At 46.3% G+C, this 27,877-nt stretch overlaps 1 protein-coding gene and 1 non-coding gene across 2 annotated transcripts; one reads left to right on the forward strand and one right to left on the reverse strand.

The window, feature by feature from the left end:
- Positions 1 to 7,195: 7,195 nt before the first annotated feature.
- LOC115833711 lies at positions 7,196 to 7,302 on the forward strand. The gene has a single exon (XR_004029051.1). It is a non-coding gene; the product is annotated as a U6 spliceosomal RNA (small nuclear RNA).
- Positions 7,303 to 23,883: 16,581 nt separating this feature from the next.
- Positions 23,884 to 27,646, reverse strand: LOC101178827. Its single transcript, XM_030808558.1, is given in 9 exon segments — positions 23,884 to 23,992; positions 25,706 to 25,754; positions 25,757 to 25,831; positions 26,179 to 26,239; positions 26,372 to 26,566; positions 26,608 to 26,661; positions 26,802 to 27,132; positions 27,225 to 27,282; positions 27,503 to 27,646. Coding segments are annotated over 9 exon segments (996 nt in total). The 5' UTR covers positions 27,567 to 27,646.
- Between the last annotated feature and the right edge of the window lie 231 nt (positions 27,647 to 27,877).

The raw sequence follows: 27,877 nt of genomic DNA on the forward strand, positions 1-27,877 counted from the left end.
GAAAGTCTGTGATTGGCAGAAGTGATTCAAGGTAGGTCATAAAAGGAGACACCTTTTCTCCATGGTCTTCTTGGGATGCTTGCTCTTTGAACCCAGCCACTATGCTGTGAGGAAGCCCAGATCACAGGGAGAGGCCACATTTTGATGTTCCAATCAACAGTCCCAGCACAGGTTTCAGGTGACAGCCAACATCAGTTGCCAGACATGGGACTGAAGAAGGCTTTGTGAAGACTCCAGCCCCAGCCACTGCAACAGCATGAGACACCGCGAGTGAAAATCACCTACCTGAACCCAGTCAACTCCCAGAACCATGAAAAAAAAAAGATTTTAAGCATCTAAAGTTTTGGGGTTATATATTATGCAATAAGAGTAACTTAAATATCCTCATTCCCTTCTAGTTTTCGAATCTCTTACTCACCAAACCTAGTCTCTCTCTGAAGACCTGCCCTGCCTTAATCAATATTTTCCCCATAGACCCAGCGAGAGGTAGGTTGGGTTATCTTCCTACTCTTCATGGCTGCTCAGAGACCATTTCTTCTTCTTCTCCTACTCCTTCTCCTTCTCCTTCTTCTTTCTTTTTTTAGTGATGGAGTCTCCCTCTGTCACCAGGCTGGAGCGCAGTGGCATGATCTCCGCTCACTGCAACCTTTGCTTCCTGGGTTCAAGTGATTCTCCTGCCTCAACCTCCCGAGTAGCTGGGACTACAGGCACATGCCAGCACGCCCAGCTAATTTTTGTATTTTTAGTAGAGATGGGGTTTCATTATGTTGGCCAGGATGGTCTAGATCTCTTGACTTCATGATCCGCCTGCCTCAGCCTCCGAAAGTGCTGGGATTACAGGCATGAGCCACCGCACCCAGCTCTTCTTCTTCTTCTTCTATTTCTTCTTCCTCCTCCTCCTTCTTCCTCTTCATCCTCCTCTTCCTCCTGGACAGGGTCTCACCTCCCCAGGCTCAAGCGATTCTCCCACCTCAGCGTCCTGAGTAGCTGTGACCACATGTGCATGCCACCGTACCCAATTAATTTCTTTTTATTTTTTGTAGAGATGGGGCTCTCACTATGTCACTCAAGCCAGCCTCAACCTTTTGGGCTCAAGTGATACTCCTGCCTCAGCCTCCCACAGTGTTGGGATTACAGGTATGAAGCATTGTGCCCAGCCTAATTTTTCATCTTCTTTAGTTAACCTAACTGTCTCTGTGTTCTCCAGCATTCTATTCCCTTGAATACTCAATCTCCTGTGTGGCTGCTGCAAGTCCTGGAATCTTTTTAGAATTTCCTCTCTAAAGGCCATTCAAAAAGTGGTGAGTTAATTTGCCCACTGTCCACAGTCCACATTGTAGCCATCAGCAAAGCCAAACGCCAGCCATGCCTGGATCTCCCTGCATACCACATTCATCCTTATCTTGCACACATTTGCTTCACTATGTGAGGACAAGAACACTTTTGAGATAATGAATGTGCATGTTCTCTGTTCAAAGTAAAACACATAATAAATAACCCCCACCAAGATGCTCACGTCCTGGTGGGTCTGTGTGTTAAAAGCCGTTGTCTTCAAATCTAACTCCTATGAATGTTTATACTTCTGTTTATTCTAAAACTCCCTAATTAGAGACTTCCCAGTATCTTGCAATTCCTCAACAAGTCATAGGGAGCCCAGGAATAATTTTTATTTTTTGAGATGGAGTCTCACTCTATTGCCAGGCTAGAGTGCAGTGGCACCATCTCAGCTCACTGCAACCTCTACCTCCCAGGTTCAAGTGATTCTCCCTTCTTAGCCCCCCGAGTAGCTGGGATTACAGGCATGTGCCACCACACCCAGCTAATTTTTGTACTTTTAGTAGAGACAGGATTTCACCATGTTGGCCAGGATGGTCTCGATCTCTTGACCTCGTGATCCTCCCACCTCAGCCTCCCAAAGTGCTGGGATTACAGGCGTGAGCCACCGTGCCCGGCCAGGAATAAATTATTTAAAAATAATCAGCAAAAGGCTTTACCTTGTTTCATCATTTAGTTGGTGATCTTTTCTAGTTTAATTAGTCTCACCAATATAGAAAACATTTTTAGAAGAGGCCTCTTTGGGTTAAGAACAAGTGTCTTTCTTTCTAGCTGCTCTAGAGAAGAAGAAGAAGAAGAAGAAGAAGAGAAAAGAACAAGGCCCATTTTAGGAACCTTTTAACCATGAGTAGAACACAGCACAAGGAAAACTTTCTCTTTTATATAAGAAATATATTTTGGCCAGGCATGGTGGCTCACGCAGGTAATCCCAGCGCTTTGGGAGGCCAAAGCAGGCAGATCGCCTGAGGTCATGAGTTTGAGACCAGCTTGGCCAACATGATGAAACCCTGTCTCTACTAAAAATACAAAAATTAGCCGGGTGTAGTGGTGGGCACCCATAATTGCAGCTACTCGGGACGCTGAGGCAGGAGAATCGCTTGAACCAGGAGATGGAGGTTACAGTAAGTGGAGTTTGTGCCATTGCGCTCCAGCCTGGGTGCCTGGGTGACAGAGAGACTCCATCTCAAAAAAAAAAAGGAAGGAAGGAAGGAAGGAAGGAAGGAATTTCACAAAAGCGCATTTAATGCAGGCAACTTTTGAGCATCAGAGAAATTGGTCTGGATTAAGTCCAGAGACGCAGTGTTGCATTGCTTACAAGAATGGTTTGGAATCCCAGTTCTACCGTGTTAATAACTGCCTGTGCCTAGCAAAGTACTTAACTCCCCTTTGCCTCAGTATCTTCTTTGTAAAATGGGGATGGCAGTAGTACAGTGGTCCATGCCTCAGACGGTTTGAGGAGAATCAGTTACATGGTGACTGGCACATAGTTAATGTTCAAGAAGCTATTATCTTCATTCTTGTCTCTATGGGTGAAAGTAAAATGCAACATTGGATCAGATTAAATTCTTCTGGAAGCAATGGCTTAAAATAAACTGTATTCAAAACTAAAATTATCATATTGGGCTAAAGCTATCCAAAAATTAACTGATCTATATTCCAGTAATTCCACAAAATAGATAAATGTGTACACAGTTACTTAGAAGAACATTTAACAACTGCATTTAAATGTAGATTATTGGCTGGGCATGGTGGCTCACACCTCGAATCCCAGAAATTTGGGAGGCCAAGGCGGGTGGATCACCTGAGGTTAGGAGTTTGAGACCAGCCTGGTCAACATTGTGAAACCCTGTCTCTACTAAAAATACAAAAATTAGCTGGACATGTTGGCGGGCATCTGTAATCCCAGCTACTCAGGAGGCTAAGGCCAGAGAATCACTTGAACCCAGGAGGTGGAGGTTGCAGTGAGCCGAGATCGCACCACTGCACCCTAGCCTGGGTGACAGAGACTCCATTTCAAAAAGAGCAAATAAATAAATAAATGTAAATTCTTGGGCTTTGTTTCATTCATGATTGCCACCAGCAGAGTGACCTAAGAATATACATATATATATATATATTTATTTATTTTGAAATTATTATGTTGCTTTATTTGATATTTTCCATTTCTTCTCTTATTAAATACATTTACTTTCACAGTATATTATACTATGTAACTTCTTAGTTCTATTTTTTTATTATGTTTTAAGTTCTAGGGTGCATGTGCACAATGTGCAGGTTTGTTACATATGTATACATGTGCCATGTTGGTGTGCTGCACCCATTAACTTGTCAATTAACATTAGGTATATCTCCTAATGCTATCCCTCCCCGCTCCCCTGACCCCACAACAGGCCCCGGTGTGTGATGTTCCCCTTCCTGTGTCCATGTGTTCTCATTGTTCAATGCCCACCTATGAGTGAGAACATTTGGTGTTTGGTTTTTTATCAAGCCCTCTAGTGACCTTTATGATCAGGCAAACTCAGGTAATAACATTGAACAGTTGGTGAGTGCATATTTTCCAGGTTAAAATGATATTGGGCATAGAGCAGCAGTTCTCAAATTTGAATGTGCTTAAGAATCACCAGGAAAATTGTTAAAAATTACATATCCAGAGGTTTAGCTATCCAGAGATTTAGATTCAGAGCTCTGGGAGACACTAAAAAATCTGCATTTTTTAAACCAGTTTCTTCTCTCCAGGGTGAATAATTCAGAGGCACTTGTCTTCATTCTGTGCTGCTATAACAGGTAATTTATAATGAACAGAAATTTATTTGACTCAGGGTTCTGGAGGTTGGGAAGTCCGAGTAGAGGGGCTACATCTGGTGAGGGCCTTCTTGCTATATCAGACAATGGCAGAAAGTATCACATGGTGAGAGAGAGCAGGAAGGGGGCGGAACTCATCCTTCATAAGGAACTCGCTCGCATCATAATGAACCCCACTCCCACAATAACAACATTAATCCATTCCTGAAGGCAAAGTCTTCGTGACCTAATTACCTCTTAAAGGTTGCACCGCTCAACATTGTTGCATTGGGGATTAAGTTTCCAACACATGAACTTTGGAGGACACATTCAAACCATAGCATTCTGCCCCGACCACCCAAATTCATGTCCTTCTCACTTGCAAAATACATTCATTCCATCCCAATAGCTCTAAAAGTCTTAATTTGTTTCGGAACCAACTCAAAAGTTTAAAGTTCAGAGTCTCATCTAAATCAGATATGGGTGAGACCCAGGGCACAATTCATTCTGAGGCGACAGCTGTGAACAGATATAAGGCAGACATTTTCTTTCTTTTTCTTTCCTTTTTTTGTTTTTGTTTTTGTTTTTGAGATGGAGTCTCACTCTGTTGCTCAGGCTGGAGTGCAGTGGCACGATCTCGGCTCACTGCAAGCTCTGCCTCCCGGGTTCATGCCATTCTCTTGCCACAGCCTGCCGAGTAGCTGGGACCACAGGCTCCCTCCACCACACCCAGCTAATTTTTTGTATTTTTAGTAGAGACGGGGTTTCACCATGTTAGCCAGGATGGTTTCAATCTCCTGACCTCGTGATCCACCCGCCTCGGCCTTCCAAAGTGCTGGGATTACAGGCATGAGCCACCATGCCCGGCCACTTTTTTTTTTTTTTTTTTTTTTTTGAGACGGAGTTTTGCTCATTGCCCAGGCTGGAGTGCAATGGCGCAATTTCGGCTCACTGCAATCTCCACCTCCTGATTTCAAGTGATTCTCCTGCCTTGGCCTTCTGAGTAGCTGGGATTACAGGTGCCCGCCATCACACCCAGCTAAGTTTTTTTTTTTTTTTTTTGAGATGGAGTCTCGCTCTGTTGCCCAGGCTTGAGTGCAGTGGCCATATCTCGGCTCACTGCAAGCTCCGCCTCCTGGGTTCACGCCATTCTCCTGCCTCAGCCTCCCAAGTAGCTGGGACTACAGGTGCCTGCCACCATGCCTGGCTAATTTTTTGTATTTTTTTTAGTAGAGATGGGGTTTCACCATGTTAGCCAGGATGGTCTCAATCTCCTGACCTTGTGATCCGCCCTCCTCAGCCTCCCAAAGTGCTGGGATTACACGCATGAGCTCCACCTCTGTGAAAAACTTCTGCCTGGGGCTCCCAGCTGTTCAATACATGTTTTGAAATCTAGGTGGAGGGCTGGGCGTGGTGGCTCATGCCTGTAATCCCAGCACTTTGGGAGGCTGAGGCGGGTGGATCACGAGGTCAGGAGATCAAGACCATCCTGGCTAACATGGTGAAACCCCGTCTCTACTAAAAATACAAAAAATTAGACTGGTGTGGTGGCGGGCACCTGTAGTCCCAGCTACTCGGGAGGCTAAGGCAGGAGAATGGCGTGGACCCGGGAGGTGGAGCTTGCAGTGTGAGCTGAGATCACACCACTGCACTCCAGCCTGGGCAACAGAGCAAGACTCTATCTCAAAAAAAAAAAAAAAAAAAGAAAGAAAGAAATCTAGGTGGAGCCCACCATAGCCCCACAGCTCATATACTCTGCACATATGCTGAGTTAGCACTGTGTGGATGCCACCATGGTTTATAATCCTGTATCTCTTCTGGAGTGGTGGCTAGACCCACTTAAGCTATTGAAGTTGATTGTATTCATCTATTCTCACGCTGCTAACAAAGACATACCTGAGACTGGGTAATTTATAAAGGAAACAGGTTTAATGGACTCTCTGTTCAGCATGGCTGGGGAGGCATCACAATTGTGACCAAAGACAAAGGAAGACCAAAGGCACATCTTCCATGGTGGCAGGCAAGAAAGCATGTGCAAGGGAAGTGCCCTTTTATAAAACTAACAGATCTCCTGAGACTTATTCACTATCAATGAGAACAGCATGGGAAAAACACACTCCCATGATTCAATTACCTCCTACTGGGTCCCTGCCACAACATGTGGGGATTATGGGAGCTAAAATTAAAGATGAGATTTGGGTGGGGACACAGCCAAACCATATCATTGGTTTTTCCCCAGGTTTCCCCATACAAGTCAGTGAATGTAGATGGATACTTGTGACAAAGGGCACCATTGTGGTCCAGACACTGAATACTCTGAAGTCCCAGCTGCTGCTCTGCCAGGATTCCCTGTCCCACCTGCCAGGACCTCCCCTCAACCACCTCCCTGTTCAGGAGATGCCCATATATTCAAGAGAGAGTATTCATAATTTTCTTTTCCTTTTCTTTTCTTTTTTTTTTTTTTTTTTTGAGACAGAGTCTTGCTCTGTCGTGCAGGCTGGAGTGCAGTGACATGATCTCAGCTCACTGCAACCTCCACCTCCCAGGCTCAAGCGATCTTCCTGCCTCAGCCTTCCAAGAGCTGGGACTACATGCATGCACCATCGTGCCCAGCTAATTTTTTAGTTCTTATAGAGACAGGGTCTCATTATGTTGCCCAGACTGGATTTGAACTCTTGGGCTTGAGAGATCCTCCCACCTTGGCTTCCTCAAATGCTGGGATTACAGGCCTGAGCCACCACACCTGGCCTCACATATTTTGATATATAAAACACCAAAGATCTTTTTAAGGAGCTAAAGAAACCAGTAATTTTTAAAGAAAAAAGTAGTGGGAGTGTCTAGTACAACCAAAACCAGGCATCAAAGTCAGCAGTTAAACATTCCAGGCTGGGCACAGTGGCTCACGCCTGTTATCTCAACACTTTGGGAGGCCCATGCAGGAGGATTGCTTGAGCCCTGGGGAGCGGTGGTTGCAGTGAGCCATGATGATACCACAGTATTCCAGCCTGGAAGACACAGTGAAACCCTGTCTCAAAAACAAATAAACAAACAAATCAATCAATCAATCAATCCAGAACCAGTGCTCACTTCGGCAGCACATATACTAAAATGGGCACGACATGGAGAAGATGAGCATGGTCCCTGTGAAAGGATAACAAACAAATTCATGAAGCATTCCATATTTAAAAAAATATTTCAGAACCAAGAAAATAAACGAATCAAAAGAAAGGGAAGACCCTGGTGATTCCTTTGATATCAGAAAAAATTGGCCAGGCACAGTGGCTCACGCCTGTAATCCCAGCACTTTGGGAGGCCAAGGCGGGCAGATCATTTGAGGTCAGGAGTTGGAGACCAGCCTGACCAACATGGTGAAACTCCACATCTACTAAAAGTCCAAAAATTAGGCCGGGTGCAGTGGCTCATGCCTGTAATCCTAGCACTTTGGGAGGCCAAGGCAGGTGGATCACTTGAGATCAGGAGTTCGAGACCAGCCTGGCCAACATGGTGAAACCTCGTCTTTACTAAAAATACAAAAATTAGCCGGGTGTGGTGGTGGGCACTTGTAATCACAGCTACTCCGGAGTCGGAGGCAGGGAGAATCGCTTGAACCCGGGAGGTGGAGGTTGCAGTGAGCTGAGATTGCACCACTGCACTCCAGCCGGGGTGACAGGGCAAGACTCCATCTCAAAAAATAAATAAAGTACAAAAATTAGCTGGGCATGGTGGCACATGCCTGTAATCCCAGCTACATGGGAGGCTGAGGCAGGAGAATCTCTTGAACCCGGGAGGTGGAGGTTGCAGTGAGCTGAGATCACACCACTGCACTCCAGCCTGTGTGACAGAGCGAGACTCTCTCTAAAAAAATTAAATAAATAAATAAAATAAAGTTTTCATTTGCAATTCTGAATTTGGCAAGAAGAGTGAACTGTGGCCCAGTGACTGGCACACAGCATTTTAGAGTTCATGGCGTGATCCTTGGGAAACTGTTTTCGCCAAAGTTGTGGCATCATCTCTGGCTACTCACTTTATTCAAAAGACCTGGCTCAAAATGACTATTTATGGAAATCAACTCTAGCCTCAAAAGACAAAACCACTGTAGTTCTAAAGATATTCAAAAGAATTAAGGTTATTAAAAAGCAATGAATGGCCAGGCACAATGTCTCATGCCTGTAATCCCAGCACTTTGGGAGGCTGCAGCAGAAGGATCACTTGAGGCCAGGAGTTTGAGACCAGCCTGGGCAACACAGTGAGACCCTGTCTCTACAAAATAATTTTAAAAATTAGCTGGGCATGGTGGTGTGAGCCTGTTGTCCCAGCTACTCCAGAGGCTGGGATGGGAGGATCACTTGAGGCCAAGAATTGGAGGTTGCAGTGAGACAGGATTGCACCACTGCTCTCCAGCCTGGGTGACAGAGAGATTTCGTCTCTAAAAATGAAATAAAGGAAGCAAGGAAGGTCTTCTCCTCCAAATACTCCCACTTCATTTGGGGCAATTACAAGATTCCAGGAAACATGGAAAACCTACCCTGATTACCTTTTTGGATGTATGCTAATGGGAAAACAAATCTCATTAATTAACTCATAGAACAGCTAAGAGAAAAGGATCTTAGGGGACGTGTGGTTTCACTCCTAAGTTTAAACATGAGGAAATGGGTACCAAAGAGATGAAATAACTCACCAGGTAGAGAGAGAAGAGCCTCTCTTAATACAAGGGGTCTCTCACTGAAAAACCAGCGAAACTCATTCCTTGCCTGCATCCTCCAAGATCATAGCCCAACATAGAATAGAAATGTCTTCACTTCAGAGGACAACTGGTTTGTCCTTTGCCTTTTACACCCCTTTCAGCAAGGAGTATTTCTCAACTTTGTGCAAACTCTCGAGCAGCACAAACTTCTGAGCTAAGAGACACTCCACTCTGTTTGCAATTGAGGGCAAAGGCTGGGATGCTTGGGCACAGCTCCAGGCTCCTTTCCCAGAAGTCTGGGGTGGCTGAAAAAAAAAAGCATTTATTTTTCACACACTGAAGAGACTTGACTCATCAAGTAGAGGTAAACTTTCTCTCTCTCACCATATATATATATATATATATATATATATATATATATGTGTATATATATATATATATATATATATATATATGTATATGTATATATATATTTTGAGCTGGAGTTTCACTCTTGTTGCCCAGGCTGGAGTGCAATGGAGCAATCCTGGCTCACTGCAACCTCCCATTTCCTGAGTTCAAGTGATTCTCCTGCCTCAGCTTTCCAAGTAGCTGGGATTACAGGCGCCCACCACCACGCCCAGCTAATTTTTGTATTTTTATTTATTTTACTGACTTATTTTTATTTTAATTTTTTTTTTGAGACAGAGTTTTACTCGTTGCCCAGGCTGAAGAGCAATGGCGCGTTCTCGACTCACTGCAACCTCCACCTCCTGGATTCAAGTGATTCTCCCTTCCTCAGCCTCCCAAGTAGCTGGGATTATAGGCACCCACTGCCATGCCCAACTAATTTTTGTATTTTTTGGTAGAGATGGGATTTCACCATGTTGGCCAGGCTGGTGTCAAACTCCTGACTTCAAATGATCTGCCTGCCTCAGCCTCCCCAGTGCTGGAGTTATAGGCATGAAACACTGCACCTGAGCTCAGAAAACTTTTTTTTTTTTTTTGAGACAGAGTCTTGCTGTGTCCCCCAGGCTGGAGTGCAATGGCATGATCTCAGCTCACTGCAACCTCCACTTCCTGTGTTCAAGCGATTCTCCTGCCTCAGCCTCCCGAGTAGCTAGGCTTGCAGGTGCCCGCCACCATGCCCTGCTAATTTTTGTATTTTTAGTATAGATGGGGTTTCGCCATGTTGGTCAGGCTGGTCTCGAACTCCTGACCTCAGGTGATCCACCCGTCTAGGCCTCCCAAAGTGCTGAAATTATAGGCATGAGCCACCGCGCCCAGCCCTTCTTCCATTCTTGCTCAAATTTTCCTTTTCTTCTTCTCTGTCTTTCTGCCTCCTTTTTTTTTCCTTGATACCCTGGAAACCACAGGGAATACATATTAATCTTAATTCCAAGGGCAATCTTTAAAATTTCCTTTAGAGCCAGGGCCTTGCTCTATCACCTAGGCTGGAGTGCAGTGGTGAGATCTTGGCTCACTGTAACCTCTGCCTCCTGGGCTCAAGTGATCCTCACACCTCAGCCTCCCAAGTAGTTGGGACTACAGGTGTGTGCCACTGCACTTGGCTAATCTGAAAAAAATCCTTTTTGGAGCAATGGAGTTTTGCTCTGTTGCCCAGGCTGGGTCTTGAACTCCTGGCCTCAAGCGTTTCTCCTGCCTTGGCTTCCCAAAGTGTTAGGATTACAGGAATGAGTCACTATACCTGGCCACTTTTGTAATGGAGAAGAGTCCAAGAAACACTATTTCTGATAAAAACACTAGCTAAACTCTTTAAATATTGTTTTTTTACACTCTCAATTTTCTCCCTTTATCTCTTAGCATCGAATTTCATTTAATTCCTCTAGATACAACTTCCCTCCTTTTTTTTTTTTCTGGAGACAGAGTGTCACTCTATCCCCCAGGCTGGAGCGCAGTGGCATGATCTCAGCTCACTGCAACTTCCGCCTCCTGGGTTCAAGTGATTCTCCTGTCTCAAACTCTCCTGAGTAGGTGGGATTACAGGCACCCACCACCATGCCTGGTTAATTTTTGTATTTTTAGTAGAGACAGGGTTTTACCACGTTGGCCAGGCTGGTCTCAAACTCCTGACCTCAAGTGATCCACCTGCCTCAGCCTCCCAAAATGCTGGGATTACAGGTGTGACCAACTGCGCCCACCAACTTACTCTTGAAGTAAAACAAATACATTCAAAACCAGGGAATAACATTGACTGATTAATACTCTGTATAAGACTTCACAACTGGACCAGGGCCGGTGGCTCACACCTGTAATCCCAGCACTTTGGGAGCCAGAGGCAGGCAGATCACCTGAGATCAGGAGCTCGAGACCAGCATGGCCAACACCGTGAAACCCTGTCTTTACTAAAAATACAAAAATTAGCTGGGCATGGTGGCAGGTGCCTGCAATCCCAGCTACTCGGGAGGCTGAGGAAGGGAGAATCACCTGAACCCGGGAGGTGGAGGTTGCACCACCACGCCCAGTGTGAGAAACAAACTCACCTGTCCAAACACAAAGAATGGATTCAGATACCCAGAGAACAGTGAAAGTAAGACTTTTAACAATGGTCTTGCAGGATCGGGTGTCTGATAGGCAGGCACACTCAGAACAGTTTCAACAAGCAATTTGTCCTCTTGTGTGCAGGTCCCTCCCGTTTCCTCATACATAGGCTGAGTATTATGGGGTCACAATCTTCCTGGATATCACCTATTGGTTGTTGGGTAGGGGCTTTAGGTGTTTTTTTGTTTGTTTGTTTTTTTAAGATGGAGTCTTGCTCTGTCGGCCAGGTGGGAGCACAGTGGCGCAATCTTGGCTCACTGCAACGTCCGCCTCCCGGGTTCAGGCCATTCTCCTGCCTCAGCCTCCTGAGTAGCTTGGACTACATGTGCCCGCCACCACGCCCAGCTATTTTTTTTTTTTTTTTTGTATTTTTAGTAGATATGGGGCTTCACCGTGTTAGCCACGATGGTCTCGATCTCCTGACCTCATGATCCACCCGCCTCGGCCTCCCAAAGTGCTGGGATTACAGGCGTGAGTCACTGCGCCGAGCCGTGTATACCCTGTTTCTTCTGTAGTTTGCTGACCTCATCTAAGGCACTTTGTCTTGGAAATGGACCACTGTATACATTATTTCCTTCACCCAGCTAATTTTAAATTTTTTTTGTAGAGATGGGGGTCTCACTCTGATGCCCAGGCTTGTCTTGAACTCTTGGCCTCAAGTGATCCTCCTGCCTCAGCTTCCCAAAGTGCTTGGATTATAGGCATGAGCCACCTGTTCAGCCATCTTTGTTTAAAAAAGAGAGTTTAAAGGACTCCAACTAGGAACTAATGCAATAATCTGGGCCAGATATGATTCTAGCTGGGTTGAAATAATGACCAAGATAAAAAGGAGGAAGACGGGAAAGGCTGGGAGGGGCACAACCAACAGGACTGTAAGTAAGCAGATCTGGTGACAAAAGTCAGGGAAAACTAAAGAAGACTCCCAAGTCTCCAGGTGACAAGGCCAGACGTGGTACATGGTAGTGCCGGCAGACGGAGGGGGGAGTGCACACCACCACACAGCGGGCCCACACACTCTGGCTACAAAAGGCCAGGAATTGCATGCTCTCCAGCTTGCAGTCGGAATTTGGACAACTCACTCACTCTCACTGCCTGAATTCACAATTTCAAAATGAAGCTAAAAAAAAAAAACCCTTCTCTAACTTGTTTTGCTTTTTTCTGAGACGGAGTCTTGCTCTATCACCTAGGCTGTAGTACAGTGGTGCGATCTCGGCTAACTGCAACCTCTGACCCCAGGGTTCCAGCGATTTTCCTGCCTCAGCCTCCAGAGTATCTGGGATTACAGGCCTGCCACCATGCCCGGCTAATTTTTTTGTATTTTTTTTAGTAAAGATGGGGTTTCACCATGTTGGCCAGGCTGGTCTCTGATTGCTGACCTCAGGTGATCCACCCTCAGCCGCCCAAAGTGTTAGGATTGCAGGTGTGAGCCACTGTGCCCGGCTGGCCTCCAGCTTGTTTTAAGAATCCAGTAACATCACTACGTTTAACAATTGGCTTAGATATTCAGAAGCTGCTGATGTGAATGTTTAATGAATTTTATGAGTAAAGAAATTAGATCAAAGTAAGTGGATTCCATGTAGCCGAGAATGATGTCTTCTGGATATGCCACCTGGTAACCCCTCCTTCAGCACACTGTGCCCCTTGACAAAAACCATTGGGGAGCAGGGACAGAGGAGGTGGGTGGGGAGCACAGGGACACAGGCACTGACATCCACCCCTGCCTTGCCCCCGTCCCATTCATCCCTTTCTATAATATAATCAATCATTTAACAATGGTTTCCCATGTGTAAAATATTTGCTTCATTCAATCAAAGAATAGATTATTAATGTTCAAATTTACTGAGGAAGAAACTGTTCACTTGCCAAATAGGAACTTAAAAAAGTCAACAACCTTTTATTAGCTGTATCATTGAAGTAAAACCAATGTAAGGGATTTAGTGTTTATCCAGGCAAGCCTGGTTGGCTTCTTGGCTTCCTGTCTTCCCCATTTGTTCCTCCTTCTTAAAGTGTGGATTTCATTTTCAAACTGGGGAAAAGAGGTGTTCAAGGTGGGAGGCAGAGGCAGGAGGATGGCTTTAGATCAGGAGTTCAAGACCAGCCTGGTCAATATAGTGAGACCTTGGCTCCAGATTTTTTTTTTTTTTACTTAGCTGGGTGTGGCTGTATGCCTGTGGTCCCAGCTTCTCAGGAGGCTGAGGCAGGAGGATCACTTGAGCCCAGGAATTTGAACCTGCAGTGAGCTGTAATCATGCCACTGCACTCCAGCCTGCATGACAGAGCAAGACCCTGTCTAAAAACAACAACAACAAAAAAGGGCCAGACTCAGTGGCTCACACCTGTAATCCCAGCACTTTGGGAGGCTGAGGCAGGAGGATCTCTTGAGGCCAGGAATTTGAGACCAGCCTGGGCAACATAGTGAGACCCTGTCTCTATATTTTTTTTTTAAAAAGAGGTGTTTGGGAACTTCCACTATGTAGATGTCCACTGCTGAAGGGCTGTTTTGGGTCATAACCAAGACACACGGCATGAGAGCCTGTGATGATTATTTGTATTTGTGCAAACTCCAGAGCAGCCCAAGCTCCTAGACTAAGAGACACTCCACCCTGTTTGTAACAGTCTTGAGCAGACATATGAGGAGACACAGGTCATTGTCTCCAGCATCAAAGGAATGAACCAAGATGTTGATTTTAGAGCCAACACTTTCCCGAGAAGCCTCCACAGTGTGACCTCACAGGGCCTCTACCGGCACTGAGTGTCAGAATTAAGGCATCTGAGGCTGGACCACATTCTAGCAGAGGCCCCACTCAAAACATGGCCTGGAGTGATCAAAAGATGTTGATGTGGCAGCTTCTCACCAGATGTCCTGCTCCAACTCTTGCCCCTCCATGTCCAGTCTCTTGACAAGCAGCTGAAATGTTCTTTTTAGTGTTTTTGTTTTGTTTTTTCTTTGAGATGGAGTCTTGCTCTGTCTCCCAGGCTGGAGTGCAGTGGCATGATCTCTGCTCACTGCAACCTCTGCCTCCCGGGTTCAAGCAATTCTTGTACCTCAGCCTCCTGCGTAGCTGGGATTACAGGTGTCTGCCACCACGCCCACCTAATTTTTGTATTTTTAGTACAGATGAGGTTTCACCATGCTGGCCAGGCTGGTCTCGAACTCCTGACCTCAGGTGATCCGCCCCCCTCAGCCTCCCAAAGTGCTGGGAATACAGACATGAGCCACTGCGCCTGGCACACCTGGTTTATTTTTTAAAAGTTATTTTTGGCCGGGCGAGGTGGCTCACGCCTGTAATCCCAGCACTTTGGGAGGCCGAGACAGGTGGATCACACGAGGTTGGGAGTTCCAGACCAGCCTGACCAACATGGAGAAACCCTATCTCTACTAAAAATACAAAATTAGCTAGGTGTGGTGGTGCATGCCTGTAGTCCCAGCTATTTGGGAGGCTGAGGCAGGAGAATTGCTTGAACCCGGGAGGCAGAGGTTGGTGAACCGAGATCATGCCACTGCACTCCAGCCTGGGCAACAAGAGCGAAATTCTGTCTCAAAAAAAAAAATTATTTTTACAGACACAGGGGTCTCTGTATGTTGCCCACGCTGGTCTGAAACTGCTACCCTCAAGTGATCCTCCCTCTTCAGCCTCCCAAAGTGCTGGAATTACAGGCATGAATCACCTTATTCTTTTTTAATTAGCCTTATTCTTTTTTAATTAGCTCAGTTTCAATTTCCTATTATAAAAATACCATCAAATAGAAAATGTCAATGTTAAGTAGGCTTTCTATGTAAAGGTGGCAGATCACAAAATCTCCCTTCCTTGATACTTATTCATTCTTTTTTTTTTTTTTTTTTGAGATGGAATCTTACTCTGTCACCCAGGCTGGAGTGTAGTGGCACAATCTTGGCTCACTGCAACCTCTGCCTCCCAAATTCAAGCGGTTCTCCTGCCTCAGCCTCCCAAGTAGCTGGGATTACAGGTGTGCACCACGATGCCCAGCTAACTTTTGTATTTTTAGCAGAGACAACGTTTCACCATGTTGGCCAGGCTGGTCTCGAACTTCTGACCTGAGGTGATTCACCTGCCTCGGCCTCCCAAAGTGCTGGAATTACAGGCATGAGTCACTGCGCCTGGCCCCTTGATACTTACTCATTTTAATGACATTTGTTGTGTGCCTACTATGTGCCAAGTACTATATTAGGTTCTGAGAATGAACAAGATGGGACTCCTGCCATAGGGAGCCTCTGTTCTGATTTGCCGTGAGTTTGGGAGGAGGACATACAGACAAGCAGTTCAATAAATAACAAGCTGATTATTGAGTGTGATATCTGCTTTGAGAGAACCAGGCAGGATGAGGCAATGAAAAGGAGGATGATTCCCCCTCCACAGGATGAGGGAGGATTTCTCTGCAGATGATGTGTGAGCTGAGGTCTGAAACATGAGAAAAATCCAGCTATGGCAGGAGGTATGGGAAGTCCATTTCAGGCAGGGGACAGCATGTGCAAAGGTCCTGAGGAGGGAAACCACTTGGCATTTACAGAAGCAGAAAAGAAGCCTAGATGCCTGATGCACAATCAGCAAGAGGAAAGGAATAGAGGGTGGCAGACAGGGTCTGATTATGCTAGGATTGGTTTGTTTTTTAAGAGACACGGTCTCACTCTGTCACCCAAGCTGGAGTGCAGTGAGGCAATCATAGCTTACTGCAGCCTCAACCTCCTGGGTTCAAGGGATCCTGTCATCTCAGCCTCCCAAGTAGCTGGGACTATAGGCATGAGCCCCACCATGCCTGGCTATGTTTTTTTATTGTTATTAGAGATGACAGTCTTGCTATGTTGCCTAGGTGGGTCTCAAACTCCTGGACTCAAGTGATCCTCCCATCCTGGCCTAAAAAAGCACTGGAATTACAGGTGTGGGACACCACATCTGGCCAAGATTGGGGGCTTAAAAAATGCTTTACTTTTAATTTTTGTGGATACACAGTAGGTGTATATATTTATGGGGTACATGAGATGTTTTGACACAGGCATGTAATGTGTAATAATCATATCAGGGTGAATGGGATGCCCATCACCTCAAGCATTTGTCCTTTCTTTGTTTTACAAACAATCTCCAATTATGCCTTTTTTTTTTTTTTTTTTTTGAGACAAAGTCCAGCTCTGTCACCAGGGCTGGAGTGCAGTAGCACAATCTTGGCTAACTGCAACCTCTGCCCCCTCGGTTCAAGCGATCCCCTGCCTCAGCCTCCCGAGTAGCTGGGACTACAGGCGTGCACCACCACACCCCGCTAATTTTTGTATTTTTAGTAGAGATGGGGTTTCTCCGTGTTGGTCAGGCTGGTCTTGAACTTCTGACCTCAGGTGATCAGCCCCCCCCCTTGGCCTCCCAAAGTGCTGGGATTACAGGCATAAGCCACCACACCTGGCCTCTTTTAGCTATTTTTAAATATACAATAAATTATTGTTTACTATAGTCATGCTGTTGTACTACCAAATACTACATCTTATTCATTCTAACTGTATTTTTGTACCCATTAATCATTCCTGTGCACTCCCTCCAGCCCACTACCCTTCCCAGCCTCTGGTAACCATCATTCTATTCTCTATTTTCATAAGTTCAATTATTTTATTTCTTAGCACCCACAAATGACTGAGAACATGCAAAATTTGTGTCTGGCTTGAGTTAACATAATGATCTCCAGTTCTACCCATGTTGTTGCAAATAACAGGATTATATTCTTTCTCATGGCTGAATAATATTCCATTGTGTATATATACCACATTTTTTCTATCCATTCACCTGTTGATGGACACTTAAATTGCTTCCAGATCTTGGCTATTGTGAATAGTGTTGCAATAAATACAGAAATGCAGATATTTCTTCAATATACTGATTTTCTTTCTTTTGGGTATATATCCAGCAGTAAGATTATTGGATCATAAAGTAACTCTATTTTTAGTTTTTTGAGGACCCTCTGAACCATTCTCCATAGTGGTTGTACTAATTTACGTTCCCATCAACAGTGTGCCAGGGTTCCCTTTTCTCTACATCCTCAATAGCATTTGGTATTGCCTGTCTTTTGGATATAAGCCATTTTAATTGGGGTAGGATGATAGCTCACTGCAGTTTTGATTTGCGTTTCTCTGATGATTGATGATGTCGAGCACCTTTTTATATACCTGTTTGCAATTTGTATGTCTTCTTTTGAGAAATACCTAGTCTGATCTTTTGCCCATTTAAAAATCAGATTATTATATTTTTTCCCATTTATTTTTTTTCCACCTGAGCTCCTTATGTACTCTAGTTATTAATCCCTTGTCAGATGGATTCAGGATTGGGTTTTGACTTTTGCACTCAATTCTAAATCATTAAATGCTGTCAAATGGAGAATTGACATAATATAATATTCGTATGGGAAGATCACTTTGTGTATCAGCTATCTATTGCTGTGTAACAAACCACTCCAAGCTTAATGGTATAAAGTTACAATGATGCTTATTAGTCTTCCCACAATACTGAAGGCTGACTAGACTCACCTAGGCAGTTCTGGCTTAGGATGTCTTACGTGGTTGCCTTCAAACAGTATGTAGTTAGAATAGTCTCAAAGGTTTCCTTGCTCAAATATCTCCTGGTTAATGTGGGCTGTTAGCTAGGGCCTCAGCTGGGGCTATCTGGTGGAACACCCACACATCACCTCCATACATGGCCTGAACTTTCTCACAAAATGGTGAATGGGTTCTAAGTGCAACCATCCCAGGAAGGAGAGCCAAGTGGAAACATCTTTTATGACCTAACTTTGGCAGACCATGAGCAACACTTCCATTGCATTCTACTTACAGAAGCAGGGGACTAAGTTCATATTCAAGGGAAGATAAACTAGATTTTTTTTTTTTTTTTTTTTGAGACGGAGTCCCGCTGCTGTCACCCAGGCTGGAGTGCAGTGGCGCAATCTCGGCTCACTGCAAGCTCCGCCTCCTGGGTTCACGCCATTCTCCTGCCTCAGCCTCCTGAGTAGCTGGCACTACTGGTGCCCATCACCGCGCCCAGCTAATTTTTTTTTGTATTTTTAGTAGAGACGGGGTTTCACCGTGGTCTCGATCTCCTGACCTCGTGATCCACCCACCTCGGCCTCACAGAGTGCTGGGATTACAGGCGTGAGCCACTGCGCCCGGCCTAGATTTTTTTTTTTTTTTTTTTTTGAGACAGAGTCTTGCTCTGTCACCCAGGCTGGAGTGCAGTGGCCCGATCTCAGCTCACTGCAACCTCCACCACTCGGGTTCAAGTGATTCTGCTGCCTCAGCCTTCTGAGTAGCTGGGACTACAGGCACAAGCCACCACGGCCAGCTAATTTTTATATGTTTAGTAGAGATGGGGTTTCACCATGTTGGCCAGGATGGTCTCAATCTCCTGACTTCATGATCCACCCATCTCGGCCTCTCAAAGTGCTGGGATTACAGGCGTAAGCCACTGCACCCGGCCTGAAACCAGATTCTATCTCTTGATGACAAGTGTAAAAAAATTTGTAGACAATTATTCTTAACAGTGAAGAGATGGAATCAACCTATGTTTCTTTCCATCAATGGAAAAAAGAATAAAGGAAATGTGGCGGCCGCGCGCAGTGGCTCATGCCTATAATCTGTAATCCCAGCACCTTGGTAGGCTGAGGCAGGCGAATCACCTGAAGTCAGGAGTTTGAGACCAGCCTGGCAAACATGGTGAAACCCTGTCTCTACTAAAAATACAAAAATTTGCCAGGCATGGTGGTATGCACCTGTAATCCCAGTTACTTCAGGAGGCTGAGGCAGGAGAATTGCTTGAACTTGGGAGGCAGAGGTTGCAGTGAGCTGAGATTACACCACTGCACTCCAGCCTGGGTGACAGAGTGAGACTCTGTCTCAAAAAAAAAAAAAGTTCAACACACAGAAATGCTTGATATAATCAAAGTGAATCAGAGGATAAAAGAACTACAATAAAACAACTGAAAAAAATAATTACAGAAATTAGAGACAGTAGTCTAACACTGGGTTGTCAATTAGTGACCCTGAGTTAGACAACCTAAAAAAATAAAACAGGGCTGGGCATGGTGGCTCATGCCTATAATCCCAGTGCTTTAGGAAGCTGAGGTGTGATGGTAGCTTGAGGCCAGGAGTTTGAGACAAGCCTGGGCAACACAGTAAGACCCGATCTCTACAAATGTAACAAAAATTAGCCAGGTGTGGCGGTGCATGCCTGTAATCCCAGCTATTCAGGAGGCTGAGGCAGGAAGATCCTTTGAATCCAGGAGTTTGAGGCTGCAGTGAGGTATGATGACACCACTGCATTCTAGAGTCTGGGTGATAGAGCAAGGCCCTGTCTTGAAAGAAAGAAGAAATGTAGGAATGGAGGAAGGAGGAAGGAAGGGTGGGGAGAGTGAGGGAGGAAAGGAAGGAAGGAAGGAAGGAGAGGGAGGGAGAGAAAGGAGAGAGAGAGAGAAAGAAAGAAAGGAAAGAAAGAGAGAGAGAGAGAGAAAGAAAGAAGGAAGGAAAGAAAGAAAGAAAGAAGAAAGAAAAGAAAGAAAAGAAAGAGAAAGAAAGATTGCATGCAGAGATACAGAAGTACATAGTCAGTAGTCAAAGGGCACACTGTATACCTGGAAAAACTAATACGGAATGACTGGCCTCGAGCCAACCCTGGCTAAGCTATCAAACTTCAATGATAAAGAAAGTACTCCACTGGCCTTTGGGCAGGAAAACATAAGTACATGTGAGAAAAACCTCCAGCCAGCCTCAGACCTTCCCTTAGCCCCAGCCAGAGTCAGACGAGAATAGAGTCAGAACTTACGGGAAGACCTGAAGAAAAGGAAAATGAATCAAGAATATTCTCCCAGGCCAGGTGCGGTGGCTCATGCCTGTAATCCCAGAACTTTGGGAGGCCGAGGTAGGAGGATCACCTGAGGTCAGGAGTTCGAGACCAGACTGGCTAAGATGGTGAAAGCCTATCTCTACTAAAAATACAAAAATTAGCCAGGCGTGATAGCGTGTGCCTGTAATCTTAGCTACTCAGGAGGCTGAGGCAACAGAATCACTTGAACCTGGGAGACGGAGGTTGCAGTGAGCTGAGATCACACCACTGCACTCCAGCCTGGGCAACAGGGCAAGACTCTGTCAAAAAAAAAAAAAAAGTCATCCAAGGATAAACACATTAAACAGAAACCCTCAAACATGCACCAATTCCAAAAATACAGCAGCTGTGGGTGAAAACAGAAACTGCAGATTAGAAAGAATCATAATACTTTTATTATTTTTAAAATAATTTTAATGAATGTTGAATAAAAAGATATCACTTTCACATAGGCATTTATCTGAAGTTCAGAAATTCTCCCACCTTACTTTAGTTTCTTCAGCTTCTATTGTAGCAAGCAAAATAAAAGTTATATATATATTTAAACTAAAACAATATAAAATACGTAAAGTTATTTTTTTTTTTTTTGAGAAGGAGTCTCACTCTGTCACCAGGCTGGAGTTTTTGTATTTTTGTATTTTTAGTAGAGACAGGGTTTCACCATGTTGGCCAAAATTGTCTCAATCTCTGGACCTTGTGATTCACCTGCCTCAGCCTCCCAAAGTGCTGAGGATTACAGGTGTGAGCCACCGCACTCGTCAAAGTTATTTTCAGTCCATTAATCTATCTACTTATCTAGCTACCTATTTGCACAAAAAGAGGTATGAATTAATATCTTTTTTTTTTTTTTGAGACAGAGTCTCTCTTTGTTGCCTAGGCTAGAGTGGAATGGTGTGATCTTGGGTAACTGCAACCTCTGCCTCCCAGGCTGAAGCGATTCTCTTGCCTCAGCCTCTCAAGTAGTTAAGATTACAGGCATCACCATGTTCAGCTAATTTTTGTATTTTTAGTAGAGATGAGGTTTCACCACGTTGGCCAGGCTGGTCTTGAACTCCTGAATTCAAGTGATCTGCCTGCCTCAGCCTCCCAAAGTGCTAGGATTATAGGCATGAGCTATCATGCCTGGCCATATCACCTAATGTTAAGAGTTATTTCTTGGTGGTTGAAAATTTCATGATTTGCTACTTGCTTCTTTGTACGTTTCTTTCCTCTCCTCTCCTCTCCTCTCCTCTCTCTCTCTCTCTCTCCCTCCCTCCCTCCCTCCTTCTGACAGGGTCTCACTCTGTTGCCCAGGCTGCAGTCTCAAACTCCTGGGTTCTAGTGATCCACCTATCTCAGCCTCCCGAGTCGCTGGGACTACAGGTGCAAATTACCGTAACTGGTTTTTAACTTTTTATAGAGATGGGATCTTGCTATGTTGTTCATGCTGGTCTCATACTCCTGGCCTTGAGCAATCCTTCTACCCTGCCTTCCCAAAGTGCTGGGATTACAGGTGTGAGCTATAGCACCCGACCTGCTTTGTACTTTTCTATAGGACTTAGATTTTATATAATAATTACAAATAATTTTTACAAAAGCAGTATTCATTCTAAACTTTTTAAAATTAAGCAGTGATTAAGAAAGAGCTATAGAAAGTAGTATTAATTCAGCACCTATTATATACTAGATATTTTGCAGATAGCAGATCACCTAATCCAGATATCAAGGCAAGAATTATAATCTTTATTTTCCAAGAGAGAAAACTGAGGCTTAGAAGCATTTGTTAATTCTAGAGGTACACTGCCACTGCCAAAACAAGTGCCCCCTCCCAGCAGCCCGCCCACTGCTGGTTTTATCAAATTCAACCCCCACTTCCACCCCCACATCTGTGTGCAAGAATGTTCACACACACACACACACACACACACACAAACACACACACATTTCTGCAATATTCCATCTGACTAGGTCAGGAACTTGTCATGATGAACCAAATGCAATACCTATTTCCTGACCAAAGCTGTTATTCAATATCTCTATCATTTGAGAAATAGTTTGATTTCATGCTGACAACGGTCACACTGAGGTCTTAAGAGAAGTAATAATTACAAAGCATCCTAATCTAAGTGAAAGGGTGTGATGTTCAGATATATCCAGCCCTTTGAGATGCTCTGCTGGAAGGTGGTTGAGGTGCAAAGTACTATTGACTCATGGTCATCTTGGTCTATGGTCATTAATAATGATGCTTTGTAATTCTTTTGCGTTTGTGCTAAGGGTGGTTTCAAAACCTGGAAGAAGCTTATCAATTTCTAGGTACTCAAATATCTCTTTCACAAGATATAGATGTGTGTGTGTGTGTATGTGTATGCTATGAAAATATACACATATATTCACATATGAATATATATACACACACATACTATATATTACAGTATACTAATCAAAAAGTAAATTCTTTTTTTTTTTTTTTGAGATGGAGTCTCACTCTGTCGCCCAGGCTGGAGTCCAGTGGCTCGATCTCAGCTCAATTCCATCTCTGCCCCCCTGGGTTCAAGCGATTCTCCTGCCTCAGCCTCCTGAGTAGCTGGGATTACAGGTGCCTAATTTTTCTATTTTTAGTAGAGATGGGGTTTCACCATCTTGGCCAGGCTGGTCTTGAACTCCTGACCTCGTAATAGACCCACGTCATCCTCCCAAAGTGCTGGGATTACAGGCATGAGCCACCGTGCCTGGCATAAAGTGAATTCTTAATGATCCTTGAAAAGAAAATGGCAGGCCAGGTGTGGCTCCCACCTGTAATCCCAGCACTCTGGGAGGCTGAGGTGGAAGGATCGCTTGAGCCCAGGGGTTTGAAACCAGCCTGGGAAACATGGTAAGACCCCTCTCTACAACAAATATAAAAATTACCTGGGCATGGCGGCTCATACCTGCGGTCCCAGCTACTCAGGAGGCCGATGTGAGAGGATCACTTAAGCCAAGAAAGTAGAGGTTGTGGTGAGCCGAGATCACACCACTGCACTCCATCCTAAGTGACAAAGCAGTACCTTGCCTCAAAAAAAAAAAAAAAAAAAAAAAAGAAAAAAATTGGTATCCAAGAAAAATTTAAAATCTCTCTCTCTATACAAATGTATATAGTCATAGTATATTAATCAAAAAGTAAATTCTTAATAGTTCATGACAAGCAAATGGCAGGCCAGGCATGGTGGCTCATGCTTATAATCTCAGCACTTTGGGAGGCTCAGGCAAAAGGACTGCTTGTGTCTAAAAGTTTGGGACCAGCCTGGGCAACCTAGTGAGAACCAACCTCTCAGAAAAAATCAGAAATTACCCAGGCATGGTGGCATGTGCCTGTAGTCTCGGCTACTCAAGATGCTGAGTTGGGAGGATCACTTGAGGCCAAGAGGACAAGTCTGCAGTGAGCCATAATCACACGACTACACTCCAGCCTGGGTGACAGAGCAAGACCCTGTCTAAGAAAAAAAAAGAAAAAAGAAAACTAAAAAAAATATGAAAAAGAAGACATGAAGTGAGAAGCTACCATGTCCAGGGCAAAGACAAAGGGCCCAAGCAGAAGCCCATTCCCCTCCTCACCCCCAGTAGACAAGAAAAACCATGAGACACTAAATAAAACAGAAATAACTGTGAAACCACACAGGCAGAATTTACTATTGATTTGTCAGAAATCCACTCTCAAGGTTAAGAGAGAGTTTTTGCTAAGGCATTCTGCTGTAAAGTGAACAAATGAGAGTCCACGGAAGCTTTAGGCTCCTTGATGCTGTTGACCATCAAAGACTTAAAGCTGGATCTGGAAGAGGCAACTGTGAGGCAAGAGCAAAACCAGAAGAGGCCACCATGAGGCAGAAGATGGGCCTTGAGTGGCCACTGTGAGGCAGAAGATGGGCAGATGAGGCCATTGTGAGGCAGGAGATGGTGTAAGAGAGACCACCATGAGATAGGAGCTGGGTCTTGGGAGGCAGATCTGAGGCAGGAGATGGGCCTAGTGAGGCCACTGTGAGAAAGGAGCTGGGCCTAGAGAGGCCAGTGCGAGGCAGAAGCTGGGCCGGTTGAGGCTGCCGGAAGTCAGATAGGAACATGGCCGGGGAAGGCCACCATGAGGCAAGAGCTGGGCCTGGAAAGCCCGCTGTGAGGCAGGAGAAAAGCCTGGAGAGGCCATTGTCAGGCAGGAGCTGGGCCTGTTTAGGCTGCCACGAGGCTGACAATAGGCCTGGAGAGCTTGATCTGAGAAAGTTTTGTGCCTACAAAGTCCACCAGGAGCTGGGCAGAGGCTGAGTCCAAGGAGGTTGTTGTGAGGCAGGAGTTGGGGCCTGTAGACACAGCTGGGAGGAAGAGCTTGGCCTGGAGAGGATGCCAGGAGGCAGCAACTGGGCCTAAAAAGGCCGACTTGAGGAAGTTCTGGGCCTGGAGAGGCCATCAAAAGGGAAAAACTGGGCCTGGAAAGGCTGTTGTAAGGAATGAGCTGGGCCTAAAGAGGGCATTGAAAGGCAGGAGCTGGGCTGGTCGAAGCTGCCAAAAGGCAGGAGTTTGAGACTGGGGAGGCTACAGTGAGGTAAGCGCTGGGTGTGGAGAGTCCGCTGTGAGGCAGCGGCTGGGCCTGTACAGGCCTTCAGAAGGCAGGAGCTGGGCCTGGAGAGGCCGACTTGAGTTCAAGTTCTGGGCCTGAAGAGGCCACCAAGTCAAACGCAGGGGCTGGGAAGGCCGCCAAGAGGCATGAGCCGGGCCTGGACAGGCTGACGGGAGGAAGTTTTGCACCTGGAGAGGCCACCAAAAGGCAGGAACTGGGCCTGGAAAAACTGACTGGAGGATGATTTGGGTCTTCAGAGGCCACCAGGAGGCAGGAGCTGGGAAAGAAGAGGCCAATTTGAGGATGATTTGGGCCTGTAGAGGTTTCTGGGCGGAAGAGCTGGGCCTGGAGAGGCTGACTGGGGGAAGTTCTGGGCCTGGAGTGGATGCCAAAAAGCAAAAGCTAGGCCTGGAAAGGCCACGGTAAGGCATGAGTGTGGCCTACAAAGGCCATTGGGAGGCAGCAGCTAGGCCTGTAGAGGCTGCCGAAAGGCAAGAACCTGGCCAGAGGAGGCCACAGTGAGGCAAAAGGTGGGCCTGGAAGGTGCACTGTGAGGTAGAGGCCAACAACAGGCAAAAGCTGGGCCTGGAGAGATAACGAGAGGAATGAACTGGGCCTAAACACGCCAATATGAGAAAGAACCTCGGCCTAGAGAGGCCAGTGTGAGGCAGGAGCTGGGCCTGGACAGGTTGCCAGAGGCATCAGCTGGGCCTAAACAAGCCACTGTGAGGGAGGAGCTAGGCCTGTTGAGGCTGCCAGGAGGCAGGCGGGAACTTGGCCTACGGAAGCCACTGTGAGGCAAGAGTTGGGCCCGGAGAGGGAGCTAAGAGGCAAGAGTGGGGCCTGCAGAGGCTGTTCTCAAGCCAGAGCTGGGTCTGTACAGGCCACCGTGAGGCAGGGCCTAAAGAGCTTGACGTGAGGAAGTTTTGGGCCTACAATGGCCTCCAGGAGCTGGGCAGGAGCTGAGCCGAAAGAGATTGTTGTGAGGCAGGAGGTGGGCCTGGAGATTCAGCTGCGAGGAAGAGCTGGGCCTGGAGAGGCTCACTTGTGGAAGTTCTGGGACTAAAGAGGTTGCCAAAAGGCAAAAGCTGGGCCGGAATGGCCCAGAGAGGCCCTAGAGAGCCTAGAGAGGCCACTGGGAGGAAGGAGCTAGGCCTGTAGAGGCTGCCGAAAGGCAGGAGCTTCGCCTGGGAGGCTGTGGTGAGGCAGATGCTGGGCCTAGAGAGTCTGCTGTGAGGCAGAGGTTGGGCCTGGAGAGGCTGATGGGAGGTAGGAGTTTGGGCTGAAATGGCGGACTTGAGAAAGTTCTCGGTCTGGAGAAGCCACCGGGATGCAGGAGCTGGGCCTGGAGAGGCCACCGAGAGGCATGAGCTGTGCCTAAAGAGGCCAGTGTTAGGCAGGAGCTGTGCCTGAAGAGGCAACTTGAGCAAGTTTTGGGCCTGGACAGCCCGTCGGGGGCAGGAGCTGGGCCTGGAGAGGCCGCCGTGAGGCAGGAGCTGGGCATAATGAGGTTAGTGTGAGGCAGGACCTGGGCCTGTCGAGGCTGCCGGGAGGCAGGTAGAAACTTGTTCAGTGAAGACCTCCGTGAGGCAAAAGCCGGGCCTGGAGAGTCAACTGGAAGGCAAGAGCTGGGCCTGGAGATGCTGTTGTCACATAGGAGCTGCACCTGTCCAGGCCATTGGGAGGCAGAAGGTGTGTCTGGAGAGCTTGACTTGAGGCAGTTTTGGGCCTACAAAGGCCACCAGGAGCTGGGCAGGAGCTGAACCAAAAGAGGTTGTTGTGAGGCAGGAGCTGGGCCTCCAGGCACAACCAGGAGAAAGAGCTCGGCCTGTAGAGGCCACCTGGAGGCAGCAGCTGGGCCTAGAGAGTCCAATGGAAGGCAGGAGCTGGGCCTTGAGAGGCCGACTTATGGACATTTTGGGCCTGTATAGGCTGCCCAGAGGCAGGAGCTGGGACTAAAGAGACTGTTGTATGGCAGGAGCTGGGCCTGTACAGGCCACCGGGAGGCAGAAGGTGGGCCTCAAGAGGCCACTGTAAAACAGGAGCTGAGTCTTGGAAGGTGGCTGTGAGGCAAAAGATGGCCCTTGGGAGGCTGATGAGAGGCAGTAGCTGGGCCTTGTGAGGTTGACTTGAGAAAGTTCTGGGCCTGGAGAGAAGGCTGGGAGGCAGGAGCTGGGCCTAAAGAGGCCATTGTAACGATGGAGCTGGGCCTGTGGAGGCTGCCATGAGGCAGTAGCCTCATCTGTGGAGACTGCCATGAGGTAGGGTATGGGCCTAAATAGGCCATTGTGAGCCAAGAGCTTGTCCCGTAGAGGCCGAATGGAGAAAGTTCTGGATCTGGAGAGGCTGCCGGGAGGCAGGAGCTGAGCCAAAAGATTCAAGCACATTACATTTATTAGGTACTTTATTTCCATTATTACATTGTAATATATAATGAAATAATTATAGAACTCACCATAATGTAGAATCAGTGGACATGTTAAACTTATTTTCCTGCAACAAGATGGTCCCATCTGAACTTGATGGGAGAAAGTGACAGATAATCAGGTATTAGATTCTCATAGGGACAGCGCAACCCAGATTGCTCGCATGCACAGTTTGCATAGGATGCATGCGCCTATGAGAATCTAATGCTGCTGCTGATCTGAGAGAAGGCGGAGCTCAGGCGGGAATGTGAGCAATGGGGAGTGGCTGTAAATACAGATGCAGCTTCCCTCACTCGACACCACTCACGTCCTGCTGTGTGGCTCCTTACAGCTACATGGCTCAGGGGTTGGGGACCCCTGCTGAAGTACATCCAAAAGGACTGTTCCCACACCAGTCTTCATAGCGGTCAAGTGCAGCAACCACTTAGCTCCCAAGGCATGTGCCACAGCTGGCATTTCATCACAATTAACAGTAAGTGGTAGCTTGAGTCATTGTGAGGTCACTTCCTGGAAATCACCAGCATCCCATTTCCCATTGGCAAGGAGCTCAGCACGGCCCCTTGGATAACCAAACCTATGCCCAAATCCCATCTGTGTGAGTCTATCTCCAGGGACCCTTCTTAGCATATTAGAGTCCAATCAGGAGACATAAACCACTCAAAAGTTTAAAGTGGTAAAATTT

Source organism: Nomascus leucogenys, unplaced genomic scaffold (assembly GCF_006542625.1).
Source record: "Nomascus leucogenys isolate Asia unplaced genomic scaffold, Asia_NLE_v1 Super-Scaffold_3068, whole genome shotgun sequence".
Taxonomy (NCBI): Eukaryota; Metazoa; Chordata; class Mammalia; order Primates; family Hylobatidae; genus Nomascus; species Nomascus leucogenys.